This window comes from Stenella coeruleoalba (assembly GCF_951394435.1).
Source record: "Stenella coeruleoalba genome assembly, chromosome: 3".
In the NCBI taxonomy this organism is placed as follows: domain Eukaryota; kingdom Metazoa; phylum Chordata; class Mammalia; order Artiodactyla; family Delphinidae; genus Stenella; species Stenella coeruleoalba.
Window position 1 is genome coordinate 16,435,599 of NC_137148.1, and position 27,294 is coordinate 16,462,892.

A 27,294-nucleotide genomic window follows, 5' to 3' on the forward strand; every position below is an offset into this window, starting at 1 on the left:
TCAACTGTGGAAGGGTATTCTAGCGGAATTGTGTAGCAGTAAAAAGTCACTGAAAAAAAATCCTTCATGGCAAAGCAAATTTTTTGTTTGGTTGATGGTTGAAGTAGGTAATGACTTGTAAAATGGCAATATAAAAACACCCCTAAGGACTTCCCTGGTGGTGCAGTGGTTAAGAATCCGTCTGCCAATGCAGGGGACACAGGTTCGATCCCTCATTGAGGAAGATCCCAAATGCTGCGGAGCAACTAAGCCCATGAGCCACAACTACTGAGCCCACGTGCCACAACTACTGAAGCCTGTGCACCTAGAGCCTGTGCTCTGCAACGAGAAGACACTGCAATGAGAAGCCCGCACACTGTAACAAAGAGTAGCCCCCGCTCACTGCAACTAGAGAAAGCCTGCATGCAGTAACGAAGACCTAATCAGCCAAAAATAAATAAGTAAATAAATTTATATTAAAAAAAAACCTCCCCCCAAACCAACTACAGTGTCCACATTTGCACCACTATATATTGTGAGGAGATGGGATATAGTTTGGCGGAGGAGAAAACTACAATAAACCAGCTGACTTAATGCTGTTAGGTAAGCTTTTTTCCTGCATCCATAATTTTGAGATATATTTTGGTCTTTATAATAAACAAATATCACCAGGATGTGTTTAGCTCTGGTGGTGTTTTTATATTAAAATATGTTGAGATGCTTTAATCTGAGTTCTGAGTCTCTTTTTTCCTAGTCATGAAAGTTTTCTTTCAAAACGTTTATTTTTTGTTGTTTTTGTTTTTGAAGGGCTATTTACATTCATAATTTTTCTCTCTGTCCTCTCCTACGTATAAAATACTATTGGGCTTATTGTATCAAGATTTTTCTCTTTTCCCTAATTTTTATATCACTTTTATATTATTATTGGTTCTTTCGAGTTTTACTGCTTTCAAGACTGATCTTAATTAAGCGTTTTCAATTTTCTAGAACTCCTAATTTATTTCCTACATCTCCTTTTACACATCATCAGGGTGCCTGTTTTTTTTTTCTTAAATATTTGAACAACAATGTATCTATATCAGAAACTTACAAGACTTTTTTACCTATTGTACGGAAACTATTTTTGTTTCAATTATATTAAAAATGATAATTAGTTTTCTAAAAAGAAAATTCATTGCCTATAGTTGGCTTATCCTCAGATCTCTGGATATCTGTAAGATTATTTTCTCTTTTATTGCGGTAATGTTCCTAACTTTTCTGGTTTTGTAATACAAAAGTTTTTATTAAAACCTTCGAATCTCATTAATGATATGTAATTATTATTATGACTGTTATGTTTTTATGTTTTTTTTTAATTTGTCTTTTCCCTGTTTATATCTTTGGCTTAAAGAAATTTAATGTTTATGTAGTAATATTGATTGATCATTTTATGTTTAATGTCCTTGTTTTTTTTAATCTTCCCCTCTTCTAGTACCATAAGATAATCTCATTTTCTTTAAAAGCATAAATAGCCTATGTCTTTAATCAATTTGGTAAACCTTTATTATGTCAATTTATCTACTTTTTACAAGGATGACCTGTGGTGCCAGTGCCTTTCATTTCCTAATGTATTTTAATCTGTAACTCCAATTTGGACCTATACCAAGTCCTGAAGTTTATATTACACAGCTTCCTAAGGACTCCACAAAGTCCACTAGATCTATTTTCCAAACCAAATGGATGTTGATATCTGTTTTATCAGCCCCTCCTCCATTATTTTCCCTTAAGAGTTCTTGATTATTTATGAATATGCACTCTTCCACATGAAGTTTTGGATCAGTCTAGATTATTGACTCATTCAGTAAATGTTACTTATCTGTGCCAGCATAATTTCAGGTACTAAGTATACAATAAACAAAACACAAAAATCCTCATCCTTACGGAGTGTACATTCTCATGAGAAAGAAAATGGGCAAGATATATGACAAAACTATACAGTATATTATGCTGTGATAATGCTAAAGATGACAGATATAGCATGTTTATTAATCAGCCGTTTCTGTGTTGATTAATCGCCAAAATATCTCAGTAGCTTACAACAAATATTTAATTCTATCTTGCATTATATAAGAACTATGACTAAGCTACAACTACTAGGTTAGGCTCAATTCCAAGTGAATTTTCATTTCAGAATATGAGCTGAAAAGGCAGTCATTGGGAAGGAAAGATTAGGAACACAGAATGAAACCACTTAAAGGCATTTAAAGTGGTTTATGGCATGTCTTCTAATATTCTGTTAGCAAAACAAAGTCATTGGCAAAGCACAGTTAAAGTAGCAAGGACATATATGTCACCTACAGGAAAGCATGATAAGGGAGGGAAAGAAATAATTGTGAACAAATAATACAATCTGTTCACTGTCCACTCTCTAGACTAAAATAACTATGTGCCCCTTAGAGGTAAAATCCACTTACTTGCTCCCTGACACCCCCAAATCTCTTTAAAACATGGCACCAGTCTTGATTTCAAGACCTTTTGATATAATCATATACAATGTGGCTTTTCTTGTTCCAGAGACCACTGAATTAGGACACATTATTTGCCCACCAAAACTTCAATATATAACTGGGGATGAATTAAGACAAAGTTGTTGAAATAAACACCCTGTTTAAAAGGGAAAATATGTCAGTGGCTCATAGCAATTCAGAAATTATTGTCTGCAATCATTAAAAGCGTTTCTGTCCTTAAGTCTCTAAGGCTAATTTATTTGTTGAACCCTTTACATTTGCATTTTTAGCCCTAAAAGTCATGAAATTTCTAGTTTCCTCCTCTTCTCTTTAGAAAATACATGATTTTTTTTTTCTGAGCTGACCTCTTTCTTGTAGTATCTTATCAAATACAGCTAATAAAAATCAACTCATATTATAGACACTCCCTCTTAATATCTCTTCTCCTAAAGCCATAGCTTCATTAGGTACATTTTGTGCCTTCCAAATTATCCTAGGAAAATATTTATCAAAGAAAAACACAGTCAACTTCTAGCATCCTATAAGCATTACTTCATACTTTTTCTTCTTCAAACACAAATCCACATAATTTATTGCTGTTGGTGTCTTGGTCAAATTAACTGGTGAATCCTAAATTCAATGGGAAAATATCTTCTAATCACTGGAAAGCATGGCAGAGACAGGGAGAGAACAATTAAATCTACCAGGGAAGGTAAGAGAGACACCAAGTATTTGAGGATGAGAAGTCAGTAAAATACTATTCCAAACAGAATTCTCTGAGGAAGACAAATGAGAATGAATGTTGTATAATGATTGCAGCCTCTGACACAAACATCTTAAGTAGTTTTCCAATGAGGTTCTCTGAACAGTGAATTCATTCTTTTTTTTTTTAATGTGTCTTTATATCATCTTCATTTTTAATGCAATTTAGTGTGCTAAAGATTACTAGAGTAACAGTTTTTCCCCCTTCTCATCAATTTTGAACCCAATTCTCTATTGTCATCTGTACTCTGCTTTTGTTGATAATAAGTTCATAGTGAGTTAAATGGTTTTCTCTTTGGTTTTGGAATTCTAAACTTCACCATAACAAATCTAGGTGATAGTATTTTTCCACTCTGTTTGGAGCTTCTAATAATTATTTATCTAAGGTTTCATGTCTGTATTTATTCTTGAAAACTCTTAGTCTACTTTTTTGTTTTTGTGTTTTGAACACTGTCTCACCATTTTCTTTGGCGTCTTCATATGAAAGTCCTATGATTGTACATTGAAGCTTTTTTCCTTTGGTACATATTTCTCTCTCTCTCTCTCTCTCTCTCTCTCTCTCTTATCTTCAGCTTCTCAGATGCATTCTGACTATTTTTCTTCAAACATATCTTCCAGTTTACTTACTCTGTATTCAGCTGTGTCTAATCTATTCCCCTAATGTCAATGTCTACGTTGCATCTTCTGTTGATTGATAAGTACAGTTTTTCCATTTTTCATTTCAGAGCAAGCCCTGGTTTCATACCAGACACCTAACTCTAGTAACATCTCTACTAAATTCCTGTAATTATATACTTCCTCCTTTCTCCAGGGCTAACAAGCTAAGATGCTAGCTCCCAGTGCATACATCCTGCTTATATTCTCTCTGGGCTCTCACAACATCAGCTTGCAAATTTCCCCCTTGAAGTGCAGATTCACTCACAATACTACAACCACATGAAAATATAAATTAAAATTTATTGAAGGAAAACATAATTACATCAGTATCAGAATGCACATAATTCCCTAATCTCTTATTTGTCCAGAGTATGACATTTAGGCTTCACAGAACTCTACAACAGAGCTCCCGTAGAAAGGAACTCCCACTCCTATAATGTTCTCTATATTTACAAGGTCAGGAGACAGAGAGCACTTCAGCACCTGGGCAAATATGCAAGAGGGGAACCTCCCTAGCTGAAGAGGTGACTATATTGGAAAGAAGAAGCCTCTGAGTTCTATAGCTGGTGCCAGCTTATAGAGACTAGACTTGTCATATCAAACAAGTCTTCAACTTGTTTTTCCTCATTCCTCTAAATTTAAGCTCCTTTTTAATATTGTTGAGTTGTTGTCAAAATGTTGATTATGTATACACCTACATTTCTTGTTTTGTAAATATCATGAAGGTTGGTTCACTCTTGGCAACTATATTTTCCATGGAAAAAAATTAGAAAGTGTGTAGAGAGAATTTTTTCTATGAATGAAACTTCTGTTACACCAAATGTCTACTACAGAGTCTATAGCATTTTTGATGCCTTAAATTATTTTAAGATAGAATTTCTCCTTATCTGGGAAAGGTAAATATACTGGAACATTTATGATTTAAATGCCTGGATGTGAAGCTTAGACTTGTTGAGCTATGAGGTGGTGCAATGTGTATTATTGAATTTTAGGTATCAAATTGTTTATAGTACATTAGTAGTGTCTTTTTTTTCCCTTAGTTTGAATATATGTGAATAATTTCTAAGTGATATTCTACCTCATTAGCAAGTTTTAAAGATACCTCTAAATAGTGCTAATGTTACCTATTTTGGTGTTAAGACTACATAATTTTATGTGACATAGAGATACAGATATTATTTCATATTTTTTCTGAATATTCCATAATTTCATATGTGATCCTTTTCCAATCATTTCTTAGACTCCATCATAAAATGTTAATGATTAGCTGAAGTACATTTAAGAAAGGAAAACTTCATGGGAATAATAAAAGAGAATTTGGTTCATTGAAGCTTGTCCCTTTTTTTTTTTTTTTTTGCGGTACACGGGCCTCTCACTGTTGTGGCCTCTCCCGTTGCGGAGCACAGGCTCCGGATGCGCAGGCTCAGCGGCCATGGCTCACGGGTCTAGCCGTTCCGCGGCATGTGGGATTTTCCCGGACCGGGGCACGAACCCGTGTCCCCTGCATCGGCAGGTGGACTCTCAACCGCTGCGCCACCAGGGAAGCCTGAAGCTCGTCCCTTTTAATATACTTTTTTCCCAGGATAGTCTTGATTCTAATTGATTTTAAAAAGACCTCGTACCTTTCCTTCAGTAGCTTTACCAGGTGAGCAAATAAGTCATTTCCTAAGATTAACCCTATGCCCTAGCCTATAAGAACTGTAATCAACTGATCATTACATTTATTCTGACTAGTTAATATTTTTATTACATGAATAAGATTTACTTGGAAAGTGACCACCTTTACACAAGATACATATTTATTTATGATTCTGGGAGAAAGTTGATTGACACGTAAGTGGTTAAGATACTGTAATATGATTTATCCAGGATGTCTGACATCATAGGGTTAACCAGAGAGTTTCAAAATCTCTACATTAAATTGTTTTATGCAGATATAGTATACATTGGAAATGCTACTTTCAAATTAAAAAAAAAGACACACAAGGAATCTGGGATTTCCCTGAATCTAAGACACTTGTATTGGATACTAATCATTAAGCATTACGTTAAGCTCTGCCTGTAATGTTTTTAATACATGAATAAAATAAAAGACTAATTCTACAGCTATTCAAATGCCACACATTAAAAGGACAATTGTCCTATATCAGAATATTCACCGTAATTGGGAATAATACCTTTAAAATTGCTTAACCTACATTCTATGTTATCATTTGTCAACAGGCAGCATTGCAAAGCTGATTCTCCTGTACAAATTTATTTTCTTCAAAGTAATGATACAATGGGCCACTTTTTAACACTCTCTCACTTTTAATCATAAACATGACTCATAAAAAACTGTAAACTTATAAATCCCAACTGAAAATCATTCTTACTTTTTTCAGCATTCTATGAAGAATTAGAAATTGATTTGTAAAGACTAACTAGTAACAATCAAATCATTTCTAAGAAATATATGCCCATGTCCATAAAAACACATATCTATACAAAACAGAATAAGTAAAGAAAAAAAATCAGTCTACAACTCTGTCATAGCATACAGCCAAATAGGTTAAAACAAATCATAAAATGATTGATGTGTTATGACCAGTTAGTTTCTAAACAGGCAATTTCAAATTATTCCAAAATATCCAACCTTAAAAGAATTCCACAAACTTATTTATTTATAGCTGTTATCTTGTCTGAAAGAATATTCTCTTCAGGTGTATGTATCTTGTTTAATAGAATGAATATAAAATAAAATAATTTTTTCAATTGTCTTTATATATTGTCTCATAACATAGATAAATATATTTTGTCTTTAATAAGGTTGAATGAAAAACTATTTACAATAGACCAATAACTTGCCTGTTTTATCATTAATTAGAGAATTCCAGCTCTCTTTCAAAATGTATACTTTCAATTTAGCCAGGTTAAATATCAAATTGATATACTATTTATTTAAGTATCTTCCATGATATTTCAACTTAAACAAATGGAGAGGTCTTTCCATTCTGGACCTGATGGAATTGTATATATCTGACTAACTCTCCCATCAAATAGAACTATACAAGCTGCACAATATACATAAAATGACTGCCATTGGAGGGAATTCAATGCAGCGAGGCTTGGATGAGGTATGGTCCTTGAGGGAAAGGAAGCATAACAAGATGAGTTTTACATTCTCAACGACTCAGGGCATTTTTTTTTAATATGCTCTGCTATGGAAAAGAGACGAAATTACATACTTTGTGAAACAGAGGTTGGGGTTAAAGGACAGGCACAGTAGCTGAAATGAGAATAAAGGTACAAAGAAGAAACCTCAGAGAAATGAACCCCAAAATTTGAATGCAATTTTCCCTGTGATAATTATAGATATATATACTAAATTTGCATATGTGGAGACTCAAAGAAAGCAAAGCTGGAAGACAAAAGACCTAAGCAGACATTTCAGCAGGCATGAGGCACCAAGAATCAGAGTTTGTAAATGCTTGTGACTCCAGTTGATATTAGAGAAAAATTAGTTTTTAGGAGTAAGAGTATTCCTACTTCCCAGGAATAAGGGGAAAAATGAACTTAACCAGTTATAACAAAGTCTAACTAATTTAGGTAATCATATTCTATATATCTGCAAGAAGAAAAACAACTCTCTGTGGAGGAAGGTGACATAATCAGGAACTTCTACAATCGTTTATCCATAATGTTCAATTAATAGTAATAAGACACGCTTAAAAATGGAAAATGACCAAAACCAAAAAGGAAACAAGCAATAAAAAGACGCAGATATGATGTTGATTTAGGAATTATTAGGAAAGGATTTTGAAATAATTAAGATTAAGGCTTAAGAACATATAGAAAAAAGGTGAAGAATTGTAGCAAATACCAATAATGTATATTTAATAAGTCAAGGGAAAATGATAGAGCCAAAATATGTCAATGCTGAAGCATATAGTTAATAAATTTGATACACAAGTTTAATTGGAGGATAAACATGGTGGAAAAGGTTAGTGAACTAGTATATAGGTCAATATAAAATAGCTAGGTCAAAAAAGAGAGATAAAAAAATATGTATATATAGAAGAGTAGACTGATGGTGCATAGTTAAAAGACCAAACATGTATACTTTTGCAGAACCAGTAGTTAAGAAGTGAGGAAATAAGATAGAAGAAATATTTTAGTAAATGCTGACCAAAATTCCCTGGAACTCAATAAAAGATAGCTTTAAAATGCCTTATAATTGAAAAGCAGATTCTTAAAAAAGTAAATACCTTCTAGGTACAACATAGTTAAACTTCTGGAAAGTTAAGCACAGAATATCTTAAAATAAGAAAGATCCATTAAAGTAGAATAAACTATAGTAAAATGATAATAAGACTGAGACTGATTTTTTTTAAGACAGGATGGTGGTCAGCAGACATTACATCATTAATTATTGAAATAGAAAAAAATATCCTTCAAGCTAGAATTCCATTTCCATTGGAAGTTACCCTTTTAAAAATGTAGGAAAAAGAATGTTTATGAAAAAAACTAAAAAGGAAAAAAATCATTGATAGTAGACTAGCACTAAAGGAACAGAAAGGGATTTTTAAAGAAAATTTAGAATTTCCTTTAAAAACGATTAATGACTATAGAAGGAAAAATGGAAAATAAAGAAAATAAATAGCACCAGGCAGGAAGGATAAATTATAATTGACTTAAAACATGATTCTTTAACAAAACAAAACAAAACAAAATTACAATTTCACATAAGGCTTAATTTATAAGATGACAAAAATAGCAAAAATCAAAGATTTTTAAAGTTTAAAGTTATTCCATTTTTCAAGTGATAAATTATATTTTAAGGTGGAATGAAATAAATTGAAATGTCTAGAGGAAACATTAAAGAAAAATAGAAGAAAGTAAAATAAAAAATATTGATGGAGGATAAAATGAACAAAATTAAATACATGAATAATTCATAGAAAGTAAGGAAAGAGAGAAAAGAAACAAAAGAAACAAGTAGCAAGATGATAGACTTAAATAGAAATGTACCAGTAATTAATTATAAGTATAGTAAATAAAAATAAACAACAAAAATGTGAAACCAGATTAAAACAAATCAACAAAAACTTAGTGCCTTAAATAAAACTTAAAAAAAAGAACAATATAGTAAAAAAGTAAAATGAAAAATATTATACCATCCAACTGTTAACTAAAAAAAGGAAAATGAAATATCTGGAATAGTTATATTAATATCAGGTAAATTGGACTTTAAGTTATGAACCATTATTAAAGAGAGATGTTTCACAATGACATACTTTCAAAGAGGAAGATATCATACCTTAAATCTGTGTGCATCTGGTAACATGATTTCAAACTATATCTGACCAAAATAAAACAAAACCAAAAAATACTAATAGAAAATAAAAGAATAAATAGAAAAATCCAGTATCATAATGGGATATAATAACATATATCTCTCAAGAGCTGACAAACAAAACTTCTGTTTGAATACAGAAAATTGCAGTGACATAATGAATAAACTTGAACTAATTTATATATGTAGAAAACTAACCATGAAGCTGTGGAATTTACCTTCTTTTAAATCAAGTATATGCTGACACTTAAAAACACTCTCAAGAAGTTTCAAAATATATGCCTGTAACCATGGTAAAATAAACCAGGTATTTTTTAAAGTATGCTAGAAAAACTCCAACTTGGTGGTAATTGAAATATGCACTTCACATTTTGATGGATCAAAGGAGAAGCTTGCTTGCTTGTTTCTTTTAATTTCTGTTTCAAATAAAATATTAATGCCGAATATATTATATGCCATTTAGATTTGTTCTCATGAAAATGCAAATAATAACTTTAAAACAACGGGCCTTCATCTAAAATATTTTACCATCAACAAAATTACATCAATGTCAATATTTCCATCAGTGGTATTACCTCTTTTACTAACATTAAAGTTACCCACATCAGTTAGTTTTCTCATTCTTAGGTTTATGGGAAATACTGCCATCTACTGAGCTTTTAGGACTTGATCCTCCCAATATTACATTGCACTATATCAACTCGAGTCACAAGCAGGCTAAAGTTGTTGCATGACTTAATTTTGCAATTATTTCAAGTTCTTAGGGGAAGTTTTGTTAAACGATCAAATTTCTACTCTTTGATTATGATTATTTGACATGTCTTCTTCTTGTTTCCCCAGACTGGTTATTTATTCTTTGAGGACAATTCTCAAATACAACTTCCTTTAGGGTATAGAAGGTTTGCTTTATGAGCTTTCATGGAAGTTACTGATATTTATGCACATTTTCTTTACACAGAATAATAGACCTCAGTGACTTTTTATCTGTCTGAGAATCAATTATGGAATAACCATAACATAGTTAAAACCAGAGAAGGAAATAGCAAGAATCTTAAGAAGTAGAATAGATTCCTTTCAATAGAAGAACTTATATTGAGGAACTTACACCTTGAGATATTGTCTCTGAAGAAGAACTGGGCATCCCTTGTGTCCTCTGAGTAAGGATTCAAGGCACAGATGGGCTGATTTGTCCTCTTTCACTGTGAGTCTGACAAGTAGCTCTCTTTCCTAATTCTTCCTGCCCACATGTAGGCATTACTGGAATTGAGCAGTAGCTGTCCTCTTAGTTGGACATGTACCATCCAATCTCTGTTCTCCCCTATAGCCTCCCTGACACTGGCAGCCCTCTTCCACCTGGACTTTCGTTTGCCTTGTATTCCAGGCCACTGAGTTTGCATCTGCCTAGTGTAGAGAGTCTTTGTAAAGCAAATTATTAGTCTAGTTCACCTGTAACTCTCAAATGCTTACTCAAAACCCATTTACCTTAAATTAAGATACACTGATAACTTTAAATTAAGATACAAGATGTAACAAGCTGATTTTCACAGGCTATAGCAAATTGATAGGAAGAGAAAGACATTGTAAAAAATGCTATGAGGGAATATTTTGCAAAGCTTTGTGTGCCAGATGTTTAAACCAGAGTCAGTCAGTTATGGTAAAACATGGCTCTCTCAAGTGAAGGGAAAAAAAAGTCAGAAGAACTGTAAGCTAAACAAAACAAAAACATCTTTAGAGAAACAATTAGACTACTGGGTCCATTTGATGACTGATCTTTATAGAATTTGAACTGTATATAGATTTCATGGTGCATTTCATGGTGCTTCATGAACGCAAGTCCTCATAGTACATCATTTTTTTTTTCCTCCATGCGGTTTGCAAAAGTTTCCGACTATATATCTAGCCACTTGGTGAGTTATAATGCTTGTGGGAAAATTAAAGAATACTTTACTGCAAGCTACTCTTGTCATGGTGACACCAAATCATTCTGAAAACAGCAATGTGTTTAGTGCAATATGAGTGCACAATAAAATATCTTTTAAACAAATCAGAGTGTGAGGTTCCAGGTGTGTACTGCCTCTGTTTCAAAACACTAAGAGCATCTCAGCATGTGGCAGGATTGACAGTTGTCAGTCATTCTGCACAGACTGCTACAGACGGAAGACATGTAGATCCCATTGGATATAATGAGTTAATTCAATGAGTGTACGTTTATTCTGTGTCCTTGTCAAGTAAAACAATTGTTTTTTCCTATGAACTGATGCTTCAGCAACTATCATCAATCAAAATAAATTAGGAATATACTTTTCTATATTCATCACCATTACAATTTTCGGTTGATTTCTAAAATCAGTTTTAATGGACTTGTCTATTTAAAAATCAGTTGAGGGAGAGAAGGAGGGAGAGAAAGAATGGGAGATATTATTTGTACCAAGATCAAGCATTTATTGAGCCCCTACTGTGTAGAGTTTGAGTTTTTCACTCTATTATAATAAGGGTTATAATATTAATATCTTTAAAATAGTGGTGGTAGAATCTATTTGAAAATAAGGTAGGTTGAAAATAAGGTTGGTGTTGTAAGTTATAATAAAGTTTATATTCAGCTGAGTTCAACAGCACTTTTCTCATAATGAAATATGTGTATATGTATATTGTGTGGAATAAGGGATAAAATGAATACAAAAGTACACTGTAGGGCTTCCCTGGTGGCACAGTGGTTGAGAGTCCGCCTGCTGATGCAGGGGACACCGGTTCGTGCCCCGGTCCGGGAAGATCTCACATGCCGCGGAGCGGCTGTGCCCGTGAGCCATGGTCGCTAAGCCTGCGGGTCGGGAGCCTGTGCTCCGCAACGGGAGACGCCACAACAGTGAGAGGCCCGCGTACCGCCAAAAAAAAAAAAAAAAAAAAAAAAGTACACTGTAATTTTGTACAATTACTTGAATTTTTTTTTTTTTTTTTTTTTTTTTTTTTTGTGGTATGTGGGCCTCTCACTGCTGTAGCCTCTCCCGTTGTGGAGCACAGGCTCCGGACATGCAGGCCCAGCGGCCATGGCTCACGGGCCCAGCCGCTCTAGGACATGTGGGATCTTCCCGGACCGGGGCACGAACCTGTGTCCCCTGCATCAGCAGGCGGACTCCCAACAACTGCGCCACCAGGGAAGCCCTTGAAATTTAATTATACTTCATGGCTTAATAATGTGGACTTATCTATGATTTATAATTTTCTTTCAAACATATTTTCTTCATGGAGCAAAAGCCACATAAAAGAACCAGGTCATATAATCTTATCCTTAGAATCGATATTTTAAAGTAGCTTTACCTAACTATGAATTAGTCCTGAATTTCTTTAACAATGGTCTTTTAACAATAGTAATTTGACAGAGTATTTAAATTCGACTAATTTACTCATTCATTTAGTAGTCATTTATCCAGGGCTGGGCAGTGATCTGAATATTTAAGGTTACAAAGACAAATCAAGCATCATTCTTACTTAGAGGGACTCAAAGTAGGGGAGATATGCACCTATGGAAATAAATATAGCATAAACGTTCATGGGAAAGTGCTATGTAACAGGAAATGAGAGTTAATTAACTCTCTGCTAATTCTGCAACAGAGGTCAGAGAAACTTGTAAATGGGCTTTTAAACAAAGGAATGTGAGTGTGGAAAATTCTGGGCTGATTTAAGGATGTGCAAACTGTTATATTTTCAAAACAGGCAGTATTCCATCGTGTATGGAGTGTACTGAGAATGATGCTGAGAGATAAGGTTGGGGACAGTCTTTCATACTGACTTGTGGAGAGTCTTTATTGACATCCCACGCTGTCTACTTCGTTACAGTTTTTAAACAGCATGTGTAAGTAAGACAGCTCCCCTATAGGACTTTATGATAATTAATGGTTTTTCTATAAAATGTCATCCACAGTTTCTGCCACATTAGAAATACTCAAATATGTTTCCTTCCCTTTCTGAGGGTGTCACAAACACCATTTCATTCTGAGCTCACAGAACTGACACTCTTTCCCCTTGAATTGCCTGATAGTTTGTGCTCTGTATTCACAAGGTTCATATTCTACTTTGAGATCAGACTTTATTATATTAGCCATACCCTGTGGTTGGATGGCATGTTTGTGTGTGTGTGTATGTGAAAAGTGTTCATTCCTAACCTGCAGGATTTTTCTTTTAATTTCAGTCACAAAGCGTGCATTTTTGACTATTTTACAAGAGTAGAATGCCCATATCAAAATGTATTATGAATATCTCCATGAATTCCTTAGTAACACATAACTACTTCAGCAAATGCAGGATATCATTCTTTAGTACCGCTATCTCATTTTTAGTATTTAACTGTGATGCCAACTGAAATGGATATCTAACACAATAACAATTATCTGCCAGGCTCAGGAGACCACAGATGGAGTGATTTCTTTAGTCTTGTGTATAAAAGGAAGACCATACAAAACAAAATATTCCCAGTTAAGATAATAGTAACATGATATTATATGTTCAAATATAGTTGACCCTTGAACAACATGGAGGTTAGGAGCGTCCAACCTCTATGCTGTCCAAAAATGTGTATAACTTATAGTCGGCCCTTTGTATCCAGGTTCCTCAGTATCTGCAGATACAACCAACCACAGATCTGATCATGTATTCCTGTAGTACTTACTACTGAGAAAAATCCATGTAAAAGTGGATCCTTATAGCTCAAATCTGTGTTGTTCAAGGGTCAACTGTATTTCAATCTGTTTTACATAAATGAATAGTGATAAGTGTAAATCAGAAGAAACAGGTACGTACTTTGAGGAAACCGTGGGGGGTTGTCATTGACATCTGTCAGGGTGATGTTGACCGTGGTGGATCCCGACAGCCCTCCAACTTGCCCAGCCATGTCTTTGGCTTGAATGACCACTGAGTAATGTTCTCTGGCTTCTCTGTCCATATTATGTAAGGCAGTTCTAATAACTCCTGTAATACATATTTTAAACAAAACAGTATGGGTTATACATTAAATGAGAAGCAACAAGGTATCTCTCTCTTTTTTCTTGTTTCTTTTAAGAAAAGTAGTTTTAACTGAAATCCTTTTGAGAGAAAACCAGGCTTCTGAGACAAACAGTACCTTGATAATGTTATTAAAACTGTCTCATCGAAATATTTATTTGTAACCACGCATCCCTAACCAATCTATTAGAGGCAGATGAAGATACCCATCTCTTGGTGGTCCTTGGGGTCACTGGCCTCTAGAGGGCAGCCCTGCAGTCCCTGCTCTTTCCTTCTGTGGGTGGTCTGAATATTTCACAACTCATTCTCCTCACAAGTGTTAACTGAGATGTTTTGAGCAGAGGTTAATTTTCCTCCTTACAGAACAATTTACATAGTTTTCTGACAGGGTTGTCAAAGTTTGATGATGAAAAACAATGGAGGAGTGTAGACACTTGAACAAAGATTACAGGCAGGAGGCATTTTAACATTTATCAAGACTAAGAAACTGACTTTTTGTCAGGAAATAACTACAATAAGAACTAGATCTAAGTACACAAGCAAAATAAAGTGATGAGATTGGTTCCAAAACTTGCATGTAAAAGTCACATTCTTTGTCTTGTAGTACCAAAAAAGACACTTAATGCAGTTTCTCATTAATTAATTAATGCACTTTCTCATTATATTAATTAATTAATTATATTAATTTGTTATAATTAATATAACAAAATGTTATATATCCATATGTAGTTCTGTGTAGGCAAACACACACACGCACACATAAATTAGATAGATTTGTCAATAAAGCCTTACATTTAGAAACTGGAACACATTTTCTAGCAGGTCAAGTTTATGCAAGGACTATCAAATATGTCTTAAAATAAAAAATTGTCCTCATATATATGAGCCATATTAAACATAAGCATATAAATATATAAGCATACATGTGTTTATATTTTATATTCATATAAATGTACAATATAAATATATTTGCTACTCGAAACATAGGTCACCATTTAACAACCACCTTTTTACTTTTATTTAAAATAGTTGGATCATGTCACTTTTGAGAAAGACACCAATGGCTTCAATCAAACTCACACTTGATTAGTTAGCAGCACAATTCACGGGATAGTGCCATTTATAATGACTGCCAACTATAGAGCTTAACAAACACTTTTGCAGACAATATATTGATATAATAGGAGAAAATGGGTTTGTATATCCAAGTGGAAAAGATAATCTTTTAAAAGTGGAAAGGATTAGTCAATCAGTTGTTTTGAATACAGAACACTTAACCACTTCCTTTTTTTTTTTTTTCACTGAATTGATTGCACATGCAATGCTCTGAGAGGAGAGCCACAGGCCCCAGGAAAAGAGATCCCCCTACTTTCAAAACTTGTGAACATATAATTGAGGGAATTCAGGAGAACTTTCCTGAAGCTAAATAGGAATGAAAATTATTCTTATCAAAAGAAATTACAATAATATGATAATAAATGATTCATCTAATTCATGCATATGAAAAAGCCTCAAGCATCCTTACTAAATGGAACATTTTATCACATATGGTAATTATATAAGAAAAAATTAAATTGATGCAGAAAGGAACAAGTTAAGAATTTATGAAAATATTTAATGAAAGAAATGTATACTCTCTGATATTTGAAAAAAAAATGCCATTCTAAAAAGAATACACTAGAAATGGGACTTGCCTCTGATGTGCAGAAGTATGAGGTTACTGTCCAGGATGTTTTACAATGAAATCATTACAGTGATATTTGCAGAATATACATATGTGAAAATAAAATCTGTCATTAAAAAAGTGAATGATAGATATTTTTATGCAATTTGAATGTTATTCATTTCAGAGGATCAGAGAAGAGGAATTAGCACAACCCCTGTTTTACAGCATGGACTTTAATAATTTCATTGCAATAGCCATTATCTCCTTTCTTTTATAATACTGCTACTCTGACATGAAATGGGAAGAAGTTTGTCAGCTAAATTTGCTTATGGAAAGAAAAGAGCATATCCAGAATTGACACATCTTTCTCAGAAATGATTGTTTAAGGGTTCATTTAAACTCTCATTTCTCTTGAAAAACGCTCAGTTGCATGTGCTTAGCTATGACCTCCCCTGAGGGCACATAGGTAACTGGGGAATGTTCAGGCAAATTGCCATAGCAACATGATCCCTGTGTACAATAAACTTATTCAAACATGTGGCCCAGATGCTTGTAAGTAGGGTAGTCTAGAACACAGCTGATGCACAGTAACACAGTTTTTCCTCTTAAGTAGACTTTATTTTCTAGAGCAGTTTTAGGTCCATAGTAAAATTAAGAAAGTACAGACAGTTACCGTGTACCCTTTTCCTCCTGACACACACAGCCTCCCCAGCTAGCACCATTCTGTATTAAAATGATGCATTTGTTACAGGTGATGAGCCTACATTGACATGTTCTCACTCAAAGTACATAATTTACATTAGGGATCACTCGGTGTTGTACATTCTATGGGTTTGGACACATGTATAATGATTTGTATCCATCATTGTAGTATTGCACAGAATAATTTAACTGCCCTAAAAATCCTCTCTGTTCCACCTATTCACCCTCTCTCCCCTCAACCTTGGCAACCACTGATCTTTTTACTGTTTCCACATTTTGCCTTTTCCAAAAAGTCATATAACTGTATCCATACAGTGTGCAATTTTTTGCAGATTGGTTCTTCAATTAGTAAAAGGCATTTAAGGATCCTCCACGTCTTACCATGGCTTGATAGCTCATTTCTTTTTAGTGCGGAATAATATTCCTCTATTTGGATGTGCCACTGTTTATTCATTCACCTACTGAAGGACGTCTTGGTAGCTTTCAAGGTTTGGTGATTATGAATAAAACTGCTATAAACCTGTGTACAGGTTTTTGTGTGGACATAAGTTTTCATCTCCTTGATGTAAATATCAAGGAGTGTGATTGCTGGATCTTATGTTAGGACTCTGTTTAGTTTTGTAAGAAACTGCCAAATTGTCTTCCAAAGTGGTTGTACCATTTTGCATCCCCACCAACAATGAATGAATTTTTGTTGCTTCACATTTTTGCCAGGTTTTGGTGTTGTCAGTGTTCAGACTATCACCATTGTATTAGGTGTATAATGGTATCTCACTGATGTTTTAACTTGCATTTCCTTAATGGCACATAATGATGAAAATTGGTTCATATGTTTATGTCCATATGTATGTCTTCTTTGGTGAGGTATGTTAAGGTCTTTTGTCCATTTTTTAAAATCAGGTTATTTGTTTTCTTATTGTTGAGTTTTAAGAGTTATTTGCATATTTTAAATAACAGTCCCCTACTAATAAGTCTTTTGCAAATACTGTCTCTCAGGCTATTACTTGTCTTCTCATTTTTTTGACAGTGTCTTTCACAGTTTAGAAGTTTTTAATTACTTTGAAATCCATATTATAAATTATTTCTTTCATCAATCACAACTTTTATGTTATACCTAAAGTCACAGCCTAAGATACTTAATGTCATCTAGATTTTCTTCCATGTTGCCTTCTAGGAATTTTATAGTTTTATATTTAGGTCTGTGACACATTTTGAGTGACATTAAGCTAAGAGTGTAATATCTGTGTCATTTTTTTGGCATGTGGCTGTCAATTTGTTTCAGCACCATTTGTGGAAATAACAAATTTTTCTCCATTGTATAATATTTACTTCTTTGTCAAAGGTCAGTTGACTACATGCATGAGAAACAATTTCTGGGCTCTCTAATCTGTTCCATTGGTATATTTGTCTATTCTTTCATCAATACTACACTGCCTTGATTACTATAGCTTTATAGTAAATCTTGAAGTAGGGGACTGTCAGTCTTCCTAATTTGTTCTTCTCTTTTAATATTGTGTTGGCTATTCTGGGTCTTTTGCCTCTACATACAAACTTTAAAACAAGTTTTTCAATGCCTACAAAATAGCTTTTAGGGATTTTGATTGGTATTCCATTGATAAAGTTGAGAAGAACTGACAATATCGAGTTTTACCTATCCATGGACATAAAATATAGCTCCATTTATTTAATAATACTTCTTGTTTCTTTCATGAGAGTTTTGTAGTTTTCCTTATATCAATTTCATACCTTTTTTATTAGATTATACCCAAGTATTTCTTTTAGGGGAAGCTAACCTAAATCATCTTGTGTTTTTAACTCAAAGTCAACTTGTTCATTGCTGGCATATAGGAAAGAGATTGACTTTTATATATTAACCTTGTATCCTGAAATCTTGCTCTCTCAAGACTGCATCCTTGAAAATAACTCCTGCTGTGGGAAATGTGGGCAGAACGCACATTCCAAGGTCAGAGAAGGGGATGTGGATCCTCTGGTTGCCTGGGTCCAGCTTGCTGGTCAACTGGCATTCACATCCTCTGGATGACCTCCCCCAATATCCACAACAACTACTACAGGTGATTTCAGTGTAAGTGGGTCCAAACTATGTTTTGAAAAGCCACAATTAGAAAGACGAAGTTCTGCCATTATGTATTCATACATTTCTTCACTTTTTATTGCCATCTTGTCATGTCAATAAAAGCATGTATGAGGATATACACATGTGCACAGACAACAAACAATATGCAATAGTAATATACATTTTTCAAAATTGTGAAGCCTAAACTCATGTACAAGACTAGGATAAACTATATTTACACAGTCCAAATAAGAATTGGTGTTTTGGTTTCTTGTTTGGCTTTTCTGCCATGTACCCACGGACCCAGTAATTGTAATATAACTTATTTTTGTCTTCCAAATAAACATAATAAGGACTTACCACATGGCCCTTTTATTAAGTAAATTTGTGAAGAAAACAACTCAGAGCAGCTAAATTAATCACCATAAATTATTGCATTGTTTGTTTAAAAACAAAGAAAACTCTCCTCTTTTCAGTAAATGCTAGGTAACTGGTAATGGCATATTCTGAATGTTTGATATCTTCACTAGCAATGTTTACTTCAAAAATTTTAACAGGAATTGTTCCTCTTATTCTCCTGTGATGCTGGGTTGCATCAACAGGATGTCCTTACCCTTGTATCATTTTGTTTTGTTTCTTATTACTTTCCTTTTAAACAATTGTAGGTGCCCACTGCTTGCAAATTACCTTCTGACTACTGCTTCCCAATCATGTTGCTATGTAGGGGCCTGTAACTGGGAATGACTCTCTGCTCAATACAGGCTCATAACATTGAAACTCGTCTGTGGTCATAAACATTACTCAGTGAACCTGACTCACTAACCCACTTTGTGTTTTTGTTTCCTGACTGATGATATTCATATAGAGCAATAGACCCTCCAAAATTTTCTCTTGTACTTTACCCACTAAAAAGTATTTAAGATGGAAATATACAAATCTAGTTGATTAGATAATACCACAGAAGACTTCAAAATAAAACCCCTAAAAGTTTGAAACAAATAAACAAGCATGACATTCAAATTCCTACAAAAACCTTCAAGGTACATATATGCATTTATAAGAGGAACTGGTAAATTTTCTTCCAGGTTTTAACTACACATACTCATTTTGGCTCAATTGCTTGTTTTGCCTCTGAATTTGTTCAATCGTTCATTCATTCATTTAAAGTCTATTATGTCATTTTGTAATGTCTATTAAAATGTATTGGAGCCCTAGTGTTTCTCTAATGGGGCACAAGGGCCACTTAACAAAATCACATGAATTGACAATTATCATGCAACTCCAAGGGCACTATTTTAGACCTACTGTATCAGAATCTGGGGAAGTGGGCCCAGCATCAATCAATATTTGTGACAAGCCCCTTCTGTGATTCTCATGAGCAGTCCAATTTGAGATATCCACCTACAGTTGAGAACATATGATATCTGGCCTCAAGGTGCTCATATTTCATTGGAGGAGCTGCTCATTTAAAATAATTAATATGAACACTGAGAGGTTTATAAATGTTTAGAAGTTTCAATTTCTACACAATGACACTTAATATCTTGGCAGTAATAATTCATCTTTCCAACTACCTAATTGTGATGATCTAGGTATCTGGCAGATTTTTTGTTATATATTAAATTGCTATTTGTTTCAACATTTAGTATATTATATGCTACTTCTATTCAACTACACATTATGAATTTTCCCTACTAACTTTGTAAAGGTAATGTGGCTTCCATAAATTCCTGTCTACATTGAAATAAAAAACATTCAGACATTGAATCTATACGTATGCAACATTACCACTGTTTCAGAAATCTTTTTTCTTCATTTGTCACCAATCCAATGTATATTGAATGTGTCTCTGCTCTGTTTAAAATGTGGAATACAAAGGTATATAGGATAGAGCTTATGACTTTAGAAGGTCATGATTAGAGTGTTTACAGACAGGGAAATAAATATGCAAATATGGAAAGTTAAGTAATACTGCAAATAGATTTTATTAAATGGAAGACAAAACACAGACTTGAAAGGTTTTAGTTATCGAAATGGATGAGCATGACCAAGGAGTACTTTATGGGACAATGACAAGTTTGTAGGATATGAAAGGTAGATGGAGAAGTAGAGAATCCATGGAAAGGAGATCTGACATGAACAAAGGTGTGGATATAGAATGTGCATGGCTGTATCGACCACACTGGCTTCATTGGAAAACAACTGTAGGAGAATAATAGACATTAGGTACTCATTAATATTCTCAGAATATTTCTAGGTTTTGTTCCTCAAGTGACTGAAAGTTTGAATAGCTCCACTGATACCCCTGTGGAAAGTCAAGACTGACTATACTTCACTACTGGTAAGTTGTTACAGTCTGTGGTTGGGCAGATGCATGGTTATCTCTATGGATAAATTTAGCACATTTCAGACTCTAAAGCTTCAGTGGATAACTGATTAAACTTCATAATTTTATTTATATTTTCACTATACTATATATTTTATTTTTAAAGAAAAAATATAAGATATATGAAACACTGGCATCCCAGAATTAAAAAAAAAAACATACTTAACTTCAATCTATGACTCATGAAATTAACAATCCTAAATTTATGAATGTAGACATCTTTATGATTTAGTAGGAAGATTCAATTTTTCCTCCTCTAGATTTTTTTCTTCCTACCATTAAAATGGACAGTGAAGCGTTTTATTTCTGGTGAGCAGAAAAGGATGGCGAGTTCACAGGTTTTGAGTATGGGCTGTGACCTCTTCAGGTATAGGCATGGAAGTATAGGCACTCTCTTCAAGTATATAGCTCATATTTTTTCTCCATATTCTTCATGAGAGAGAAAGCTCAAAGTTTAAATAACTTTCTCCAGATCAGAACTTTGCAGAAGCTGAAATATAACCCAGGACTTCCTGACAGTAAAATCAGAATGCCACAGTGTCGTTAGTTCAAGTAATGAAGTCCTTAACCTTGTAGACCCGTAGGAGTGGCTTGTACTATTGTGAAAGAGAGAGACAGGGAGGGGTGTGTTTGTGGAAGGAGAGAGAGAGAGAGAGAGAGAGAGAGAGAGAGGAGAAGAGGAGGTGGAAAGAGGAACAGTATTATAAAAATGGGCATTACCTTCTCTATGGATTTGGGGACAGAGATCAGACAGATTCAAAGAGAATGTAGTTGTGTTTATGCATCAATAAATATGCTTCTGACCTAGAAGGTTTTATTTCAATATTTTTCTCATTTTAGCGTTATGCTTAATGTTTATATCTGCTATCAAGGATTCAATGTGATCTACAACTTCCAAACACCAGTCTTTCTAGTCAATATATTTAATAACCACACTGATAAAGTCATAGGTTTGCCAGGGCATTTGTGAAGGCCAAATATTCTATAGACTTGCAGGCTTTCAGCTTAACTACTCCGGTCAGCAAAAGTGTACTGAGACAACACTGTAGGGAGAAAAATAAATAATAAACTTCAAAAAAGGCTTACCTGGGTGATGAAATTCCAGTGGTGATGATAATGATGATGATAGAACTACTGACAGTTATTAAGTATTTGTTAAGCATAATGAGGAATATTTATGTTAAATCACTAAATCCTTACGCTAAGTCCTCACATCAACTGACTATGGATGCTATTCATATTATCCCCTTTTTGTATCAAAGAGTGATTGCAAGAACAGAAATGTTAAGAAAAGTGCCCAAGGACAGATAGGTATCATACAGTCAGTATTTAATCCATGCAATTAGAATTCACAGCCTGCTGTCACAATCACTACCTTCTGAGCTTCTGATTCCTTGTGAGTAAATTGAGGAAAATACTGCAAAAGAGCCTGAAGTAGATTTTGGGAGAATGTCTGCATCTTAATAACATGGTATCAGAAGAAATCTCTGTTTCTCTTGGCCAGTTTGGGTCCTAGTAGCACTGGAATCAAAGTTCTGATGATAATCAAGGAGATGTCAGGAAAACGGTGGATACAATGGGTAACCAAATGATCTGACTCCAAAAGATGAGGTTTCAGCCTTTTGTTCAACAGGAGAAAGAGTGAGAAACTTAGAAACCTAAGATTCAGCTTGCTGCAAGTGGCCATTATCTATTTATGGTCTCTTTGCAGGGTATCAAATTAACTTTGGTCATTAACTTTGGCTGACCTATGATTGCTTTGACCAATACAGTACAGCAGAAGTGACAGTATAACGATTTCTGCCCTGGACTTAAGAGGATTGGAAGCTTCTATCTTGGTATGTATGAACTCTGAGCCTGCAGATAAGTAGTCTAACTACCCTGCTAGAGACCGCATAGAGAGGCCATGAGATGGAAGGGGCTAGGGATGCATCTGAGCCCAGTTCCCCAGCTCTTCCCACTGAAGCACTAGGCATATTAGTGAACTCATCTTTGAATGAGTGCAGGTGCCAGCTGAGTGCTACCAAGTAACACAGTCAGTGTCGCATGGATCAAGAAATTCCCCAGGGGCTTCCCTGGTGGCGCAGTGGTTGAGAATCTGCCTGCCAATGCAGGGCACACGGGTTCGATCCCTGGTCTGGGAAGATCCCACATGCCGTGGAGCAACTAGGCCCGTGAGCCACAACTACTGAGCCTGCACGTCTGGAGCTTGTGCTCCGCAACAAGAGAGGCCGGGATAGTGAGAGGCCCGTGCACCGCGATGAAGAGTGGTCCCCGCTTGCCGCAACTAGAAAAAGCCCTCGTACAGAAACAAAGACCCAACACAGCCAAAAAGAAAAAAAAAGAGAAAAGAAAAAAGAAATTCCCCAGATAACTCCTCAACTTCTTGACTTCCAAAATCACTGTTGTTTTGAAAGCTCTGAGTTGGGGTAGCTTGCAATGACATTCAAATTTGGAATACACACACAGACACACACATAGAAATTTGTAAACATACGTATATACATATACCTATGTATACACATACACACATATATACACACATATACATACATATATACACGCATATGTACAAACACACACACATATATTCCTCACAGGGAAATAAATGATGGTTGGCATTTTAGATCTACCCTTAACACCATTAAACTAAGACTAGGTATTCCCTAAATACTATATTCTCTTCTCTCTTCCTTACCCGCTCCCTTTCTCTCTCCTTCCTTCCCCTCCTTCTCTTCCTCCCACCCCACCCTTCTCTCCAGAGCTGGAGTGCATGTACACATACTATACAGAAAAGCCTATGTCTAAAGTACTACAGCTATGGTACATGTATACGTATTTCATGAGTTCAGGTAAACATAGTATTTGGAAGATAAAGAGAAGAGGGAAAATAAAATTGACCTTCATATAACTGATGTGTAATGAACACAGGGAATAAAACTTCCTGTAAACACTGAAATTATTAAGATTATTATCATCTGGTAATTTGTACTCTATGGGAGTAAAAAAATTATATATGCTATTTTTAATTAAGAGATTATATATAAATGTAATTTCAAATATTTATAATATCAGATAAAATATTTTATTACAAGATACTGAATCCAGATATACTCTAACTTAAATATAAATGTATTGTCTTGGAAAATAATAATGAAATAATAAGAAAGAAATTTAGAAATCTAGAAGTAGTCAAGTATAATTTTCCCAAAGTAGCTTATTCATGTGGTTTATTAAAAATTTAGGGGCTAAAAATACAAACACAAAAAAGGAATACTAAGTTTATTATGTAAATATTCCTTGTTTAAATATTGATATATTTTTCTATTGCTATGTTTATTTTTTCTACGATTTATTTTTTTTTCTCTTTAGTTTTTATCATATGATGGTTAAAATGAATTTAAAAAGGTAAAATGCTTTATATAGGATTTTTTGGATCACAAATGCTATTTAAGAAATGGTACTTAATATGATTATATCAAAAGACTTTGGAATATTTGTTTTTGAGACAACTATACTTAAAGGCATTTAAATAAGGAAAATACTAAAACATTGCTTTATAAAATGTACATATACAAATGACCAACCAGTTCTATTAGTAATGGTCTAGTTGACAACATAGACCTGTAAGTAAATCAAAATTGACAATTCCTCCTGTAATACCAATTCACCTATTGTGTCATCTGTTTTTTGAATTTTCAAGGAAAGTTTTATTTTTTCACTTAGAGAATGATTTTATTTTACGATGCATTTTATCATAATCTAATAATCTAAGAAGACATTACCATTTGCAATAAGCTGTATATCACAATATGCATGCTATACCTTTGGATATATATATGCACATATATTATCTACACGTTATACACATTACATACAGCAAATAGCAGTACTAAACAAACTCATGTGGCCAATCTATAAAACTAGCCTTGAGTTTTCAAGGGTATGCATATAATATGAGTTGTATTTTCTTTGGCACGTAATTTATGGTTGAATCCTGAAGGCACCTGTGTAGAACTCAAGTGACTATTAAGTGTCTTAGAATGAGAATTAGAATGGGGCCAGGATGATTGTAGTACATTCAAGGAGCGGCATAAAAAAGTGCAAATATAATTGAAAAGTATGGTAAAGTTGTCTTTAGGCTTTCAAGAATGCTCATACATTCTTACTGCCTTTGATCTCTTAAAGATAAGTCTAAAGTGAAAATATCAATGAGGTATCACCTCACACCAGTCAGAATGGCCATCGGCAAAAAACCTACAGGGCTTCCCTGGTGGCGCAGTTGTTGAGAGTCCGCCTGCCAATGCAGGGACGCGGGTTTGTGCCCTGGTCCGGGAAGATCCCACATGCCGCAGAGTGGCTCGACCCGTGAGCCATGGCCGCTGAGCCTGTGCGTCCAGAGCCTGTGCTCCGCAACAGGAGAGGCCACAACAGTGCGAGGCCCGCGTACGGCAAAAAAAAAAAAAAAAAAAATCTACAAATAGGGACTTCCCTGGTGGTGCAGTGGGTAAGAATCTGCCTGCCAATGCAGGGGACACGGGTTCAAACCCTGGCCCAGGAAGATCCCACATGCCACAGAGCAACTAAGCCCATGCACCACAACTACTGAGCCTGTGCTCTAGAGCCCGAGAGCCACAACTACTGAAGCCTGCACGCCTAGAGCCTGTGCTCCACAACAAGAGAAGCCACCGCAATGAGAAGCCCGTGCACCCTAACGAAGAGTAGCCCCCCTCGCTGCAACTAGAGAAAACCTGCATGCAGCAAGGATGACCCAACACAGCCAAAAATAAATAAATAAATAAATAAATAAACAAACCTACAAATAATAAATGCTGGAGAGGGTGTGGAGAAAGGGAACCCTCTTGTGCTATTGGTGGGAATGTAAATTGATACAGCCACTATGGAAAACAGTATGGAGGTTCCTTAAAAAACTAAAAGTAGAACTACCATATGACCCAGAAATCTGACTACTGGGCATATACCCTGAGAAAGCCATAATTAAAAAAGATACATGTACCACAATGTTCATTGCAGCACTATTTACAATAGCCAGGACACGGAAGCAACCTAAATGTCCATCAACAGATGAATGGATAAAGAAGATGTGGTACATATATACAATGGAATATTATTCAGCCATAAAAAGGAACAAAAGTGAGTTATTTGTAATGAAGTGGATGAACCTAGAGTCTATCATTCAGAGTGAAGTAAGTCAGAAAGAGAAAAACAAATACTGTATGCTAACGCACATATATGGAATCTAAGAAAACGGTACTGATGAACCTAGTGGCAGGGCAGGAATAAAGACACAGATGTAGAGAACGGACTTGAGGACACAGTGGGGGAAGGGGAAGCTGGGACAAAGTGAAAGAGTAGCACTGACATATATACACTACCAAATATAAACTAGATAGCTAGTGGGAAGCAGCTGCATAGCACAGGGAGATCAGCTCGGTGCTTTGTGACCACCTAGAGGGGTGGGATAGGGAGTGTGGGAGGGAAGCTCAAGAGGATGGGTTTATGGGGATACACGTATACTTATAGCTGATTCACTTTGTTGTATAACAGAAACTAACACAAAATTGTAAAGCAATTATACTCCAATAAAGATATAAAAAAATAATCAAAAAAACAGAAAAAAAAAGTGAAAACATAAAATCAATCATTTAACTATGACAGTTCTTATAATCCACTGGAAATTTAAAAAATGATAAGAGAATAACATGTTTGACAGTATTTGGAGAGAGATTATACTGATAGTATAAATTTGACTAGTAAATAATTCAACTTTAGATGTCTGAGAGTCATTAATTTATAGATACATTTGTTATTAACTAATGAGTGTCCATTGTGGCTTCAGTATCACTGAGAGGCAACATGGTAAGATCATGTGAATAGGGAAACTAATTATGAATATTACTTACAAGCATAGTGGCATGTCACATAAAATAAAAGGAACATTAAGTGGCTCAAAAAAGGTGAAAGTTTTATAGAGTCTCATTCCTGGGAGAGAGGTTTACTCATGTGTTAAAGCCTTATTTGTTCACACTCCTCAAAGGTTCAAGTGAGCAATGACAGTAGCTTGGGAATATTCTTAGCATTTACTAGATGTAAGTATTGCATAAATGAATAATCTGGTACCCTGTTTAACTAGCAGCTAAGTGGTAATAACAGAATGTAGAACGTAGAAGAGTACTACATTCTAAGTTAAGTATTGACAAAATATTTGAGTGCTTGTTGAGTTATGCAAAT

General features: G+C 34.6%; 1 protein-coding gene across 1 annotated transcript in view; it reads right to left on the bottom strand.

Moving 5' to 3' along the window:
• The window catches only part of CDH18 (cadherin 18), a 612,477-nt gene that overhangs the window by 123,504 nt on the left and 461,679 nt on the right, over positions 1-27,294 (bottom strand). Inside the window, exon 5 of the mRNA XM_079918320.1 lies at positions 14,014-14,181. Coding sequence (XP_079774446.1) covers positions 14,014-14,181 — 168 coding nt within the window. The remainder of the gene's footprint in view (positions 1-14,013; positions 14,182-27,294) is intronic.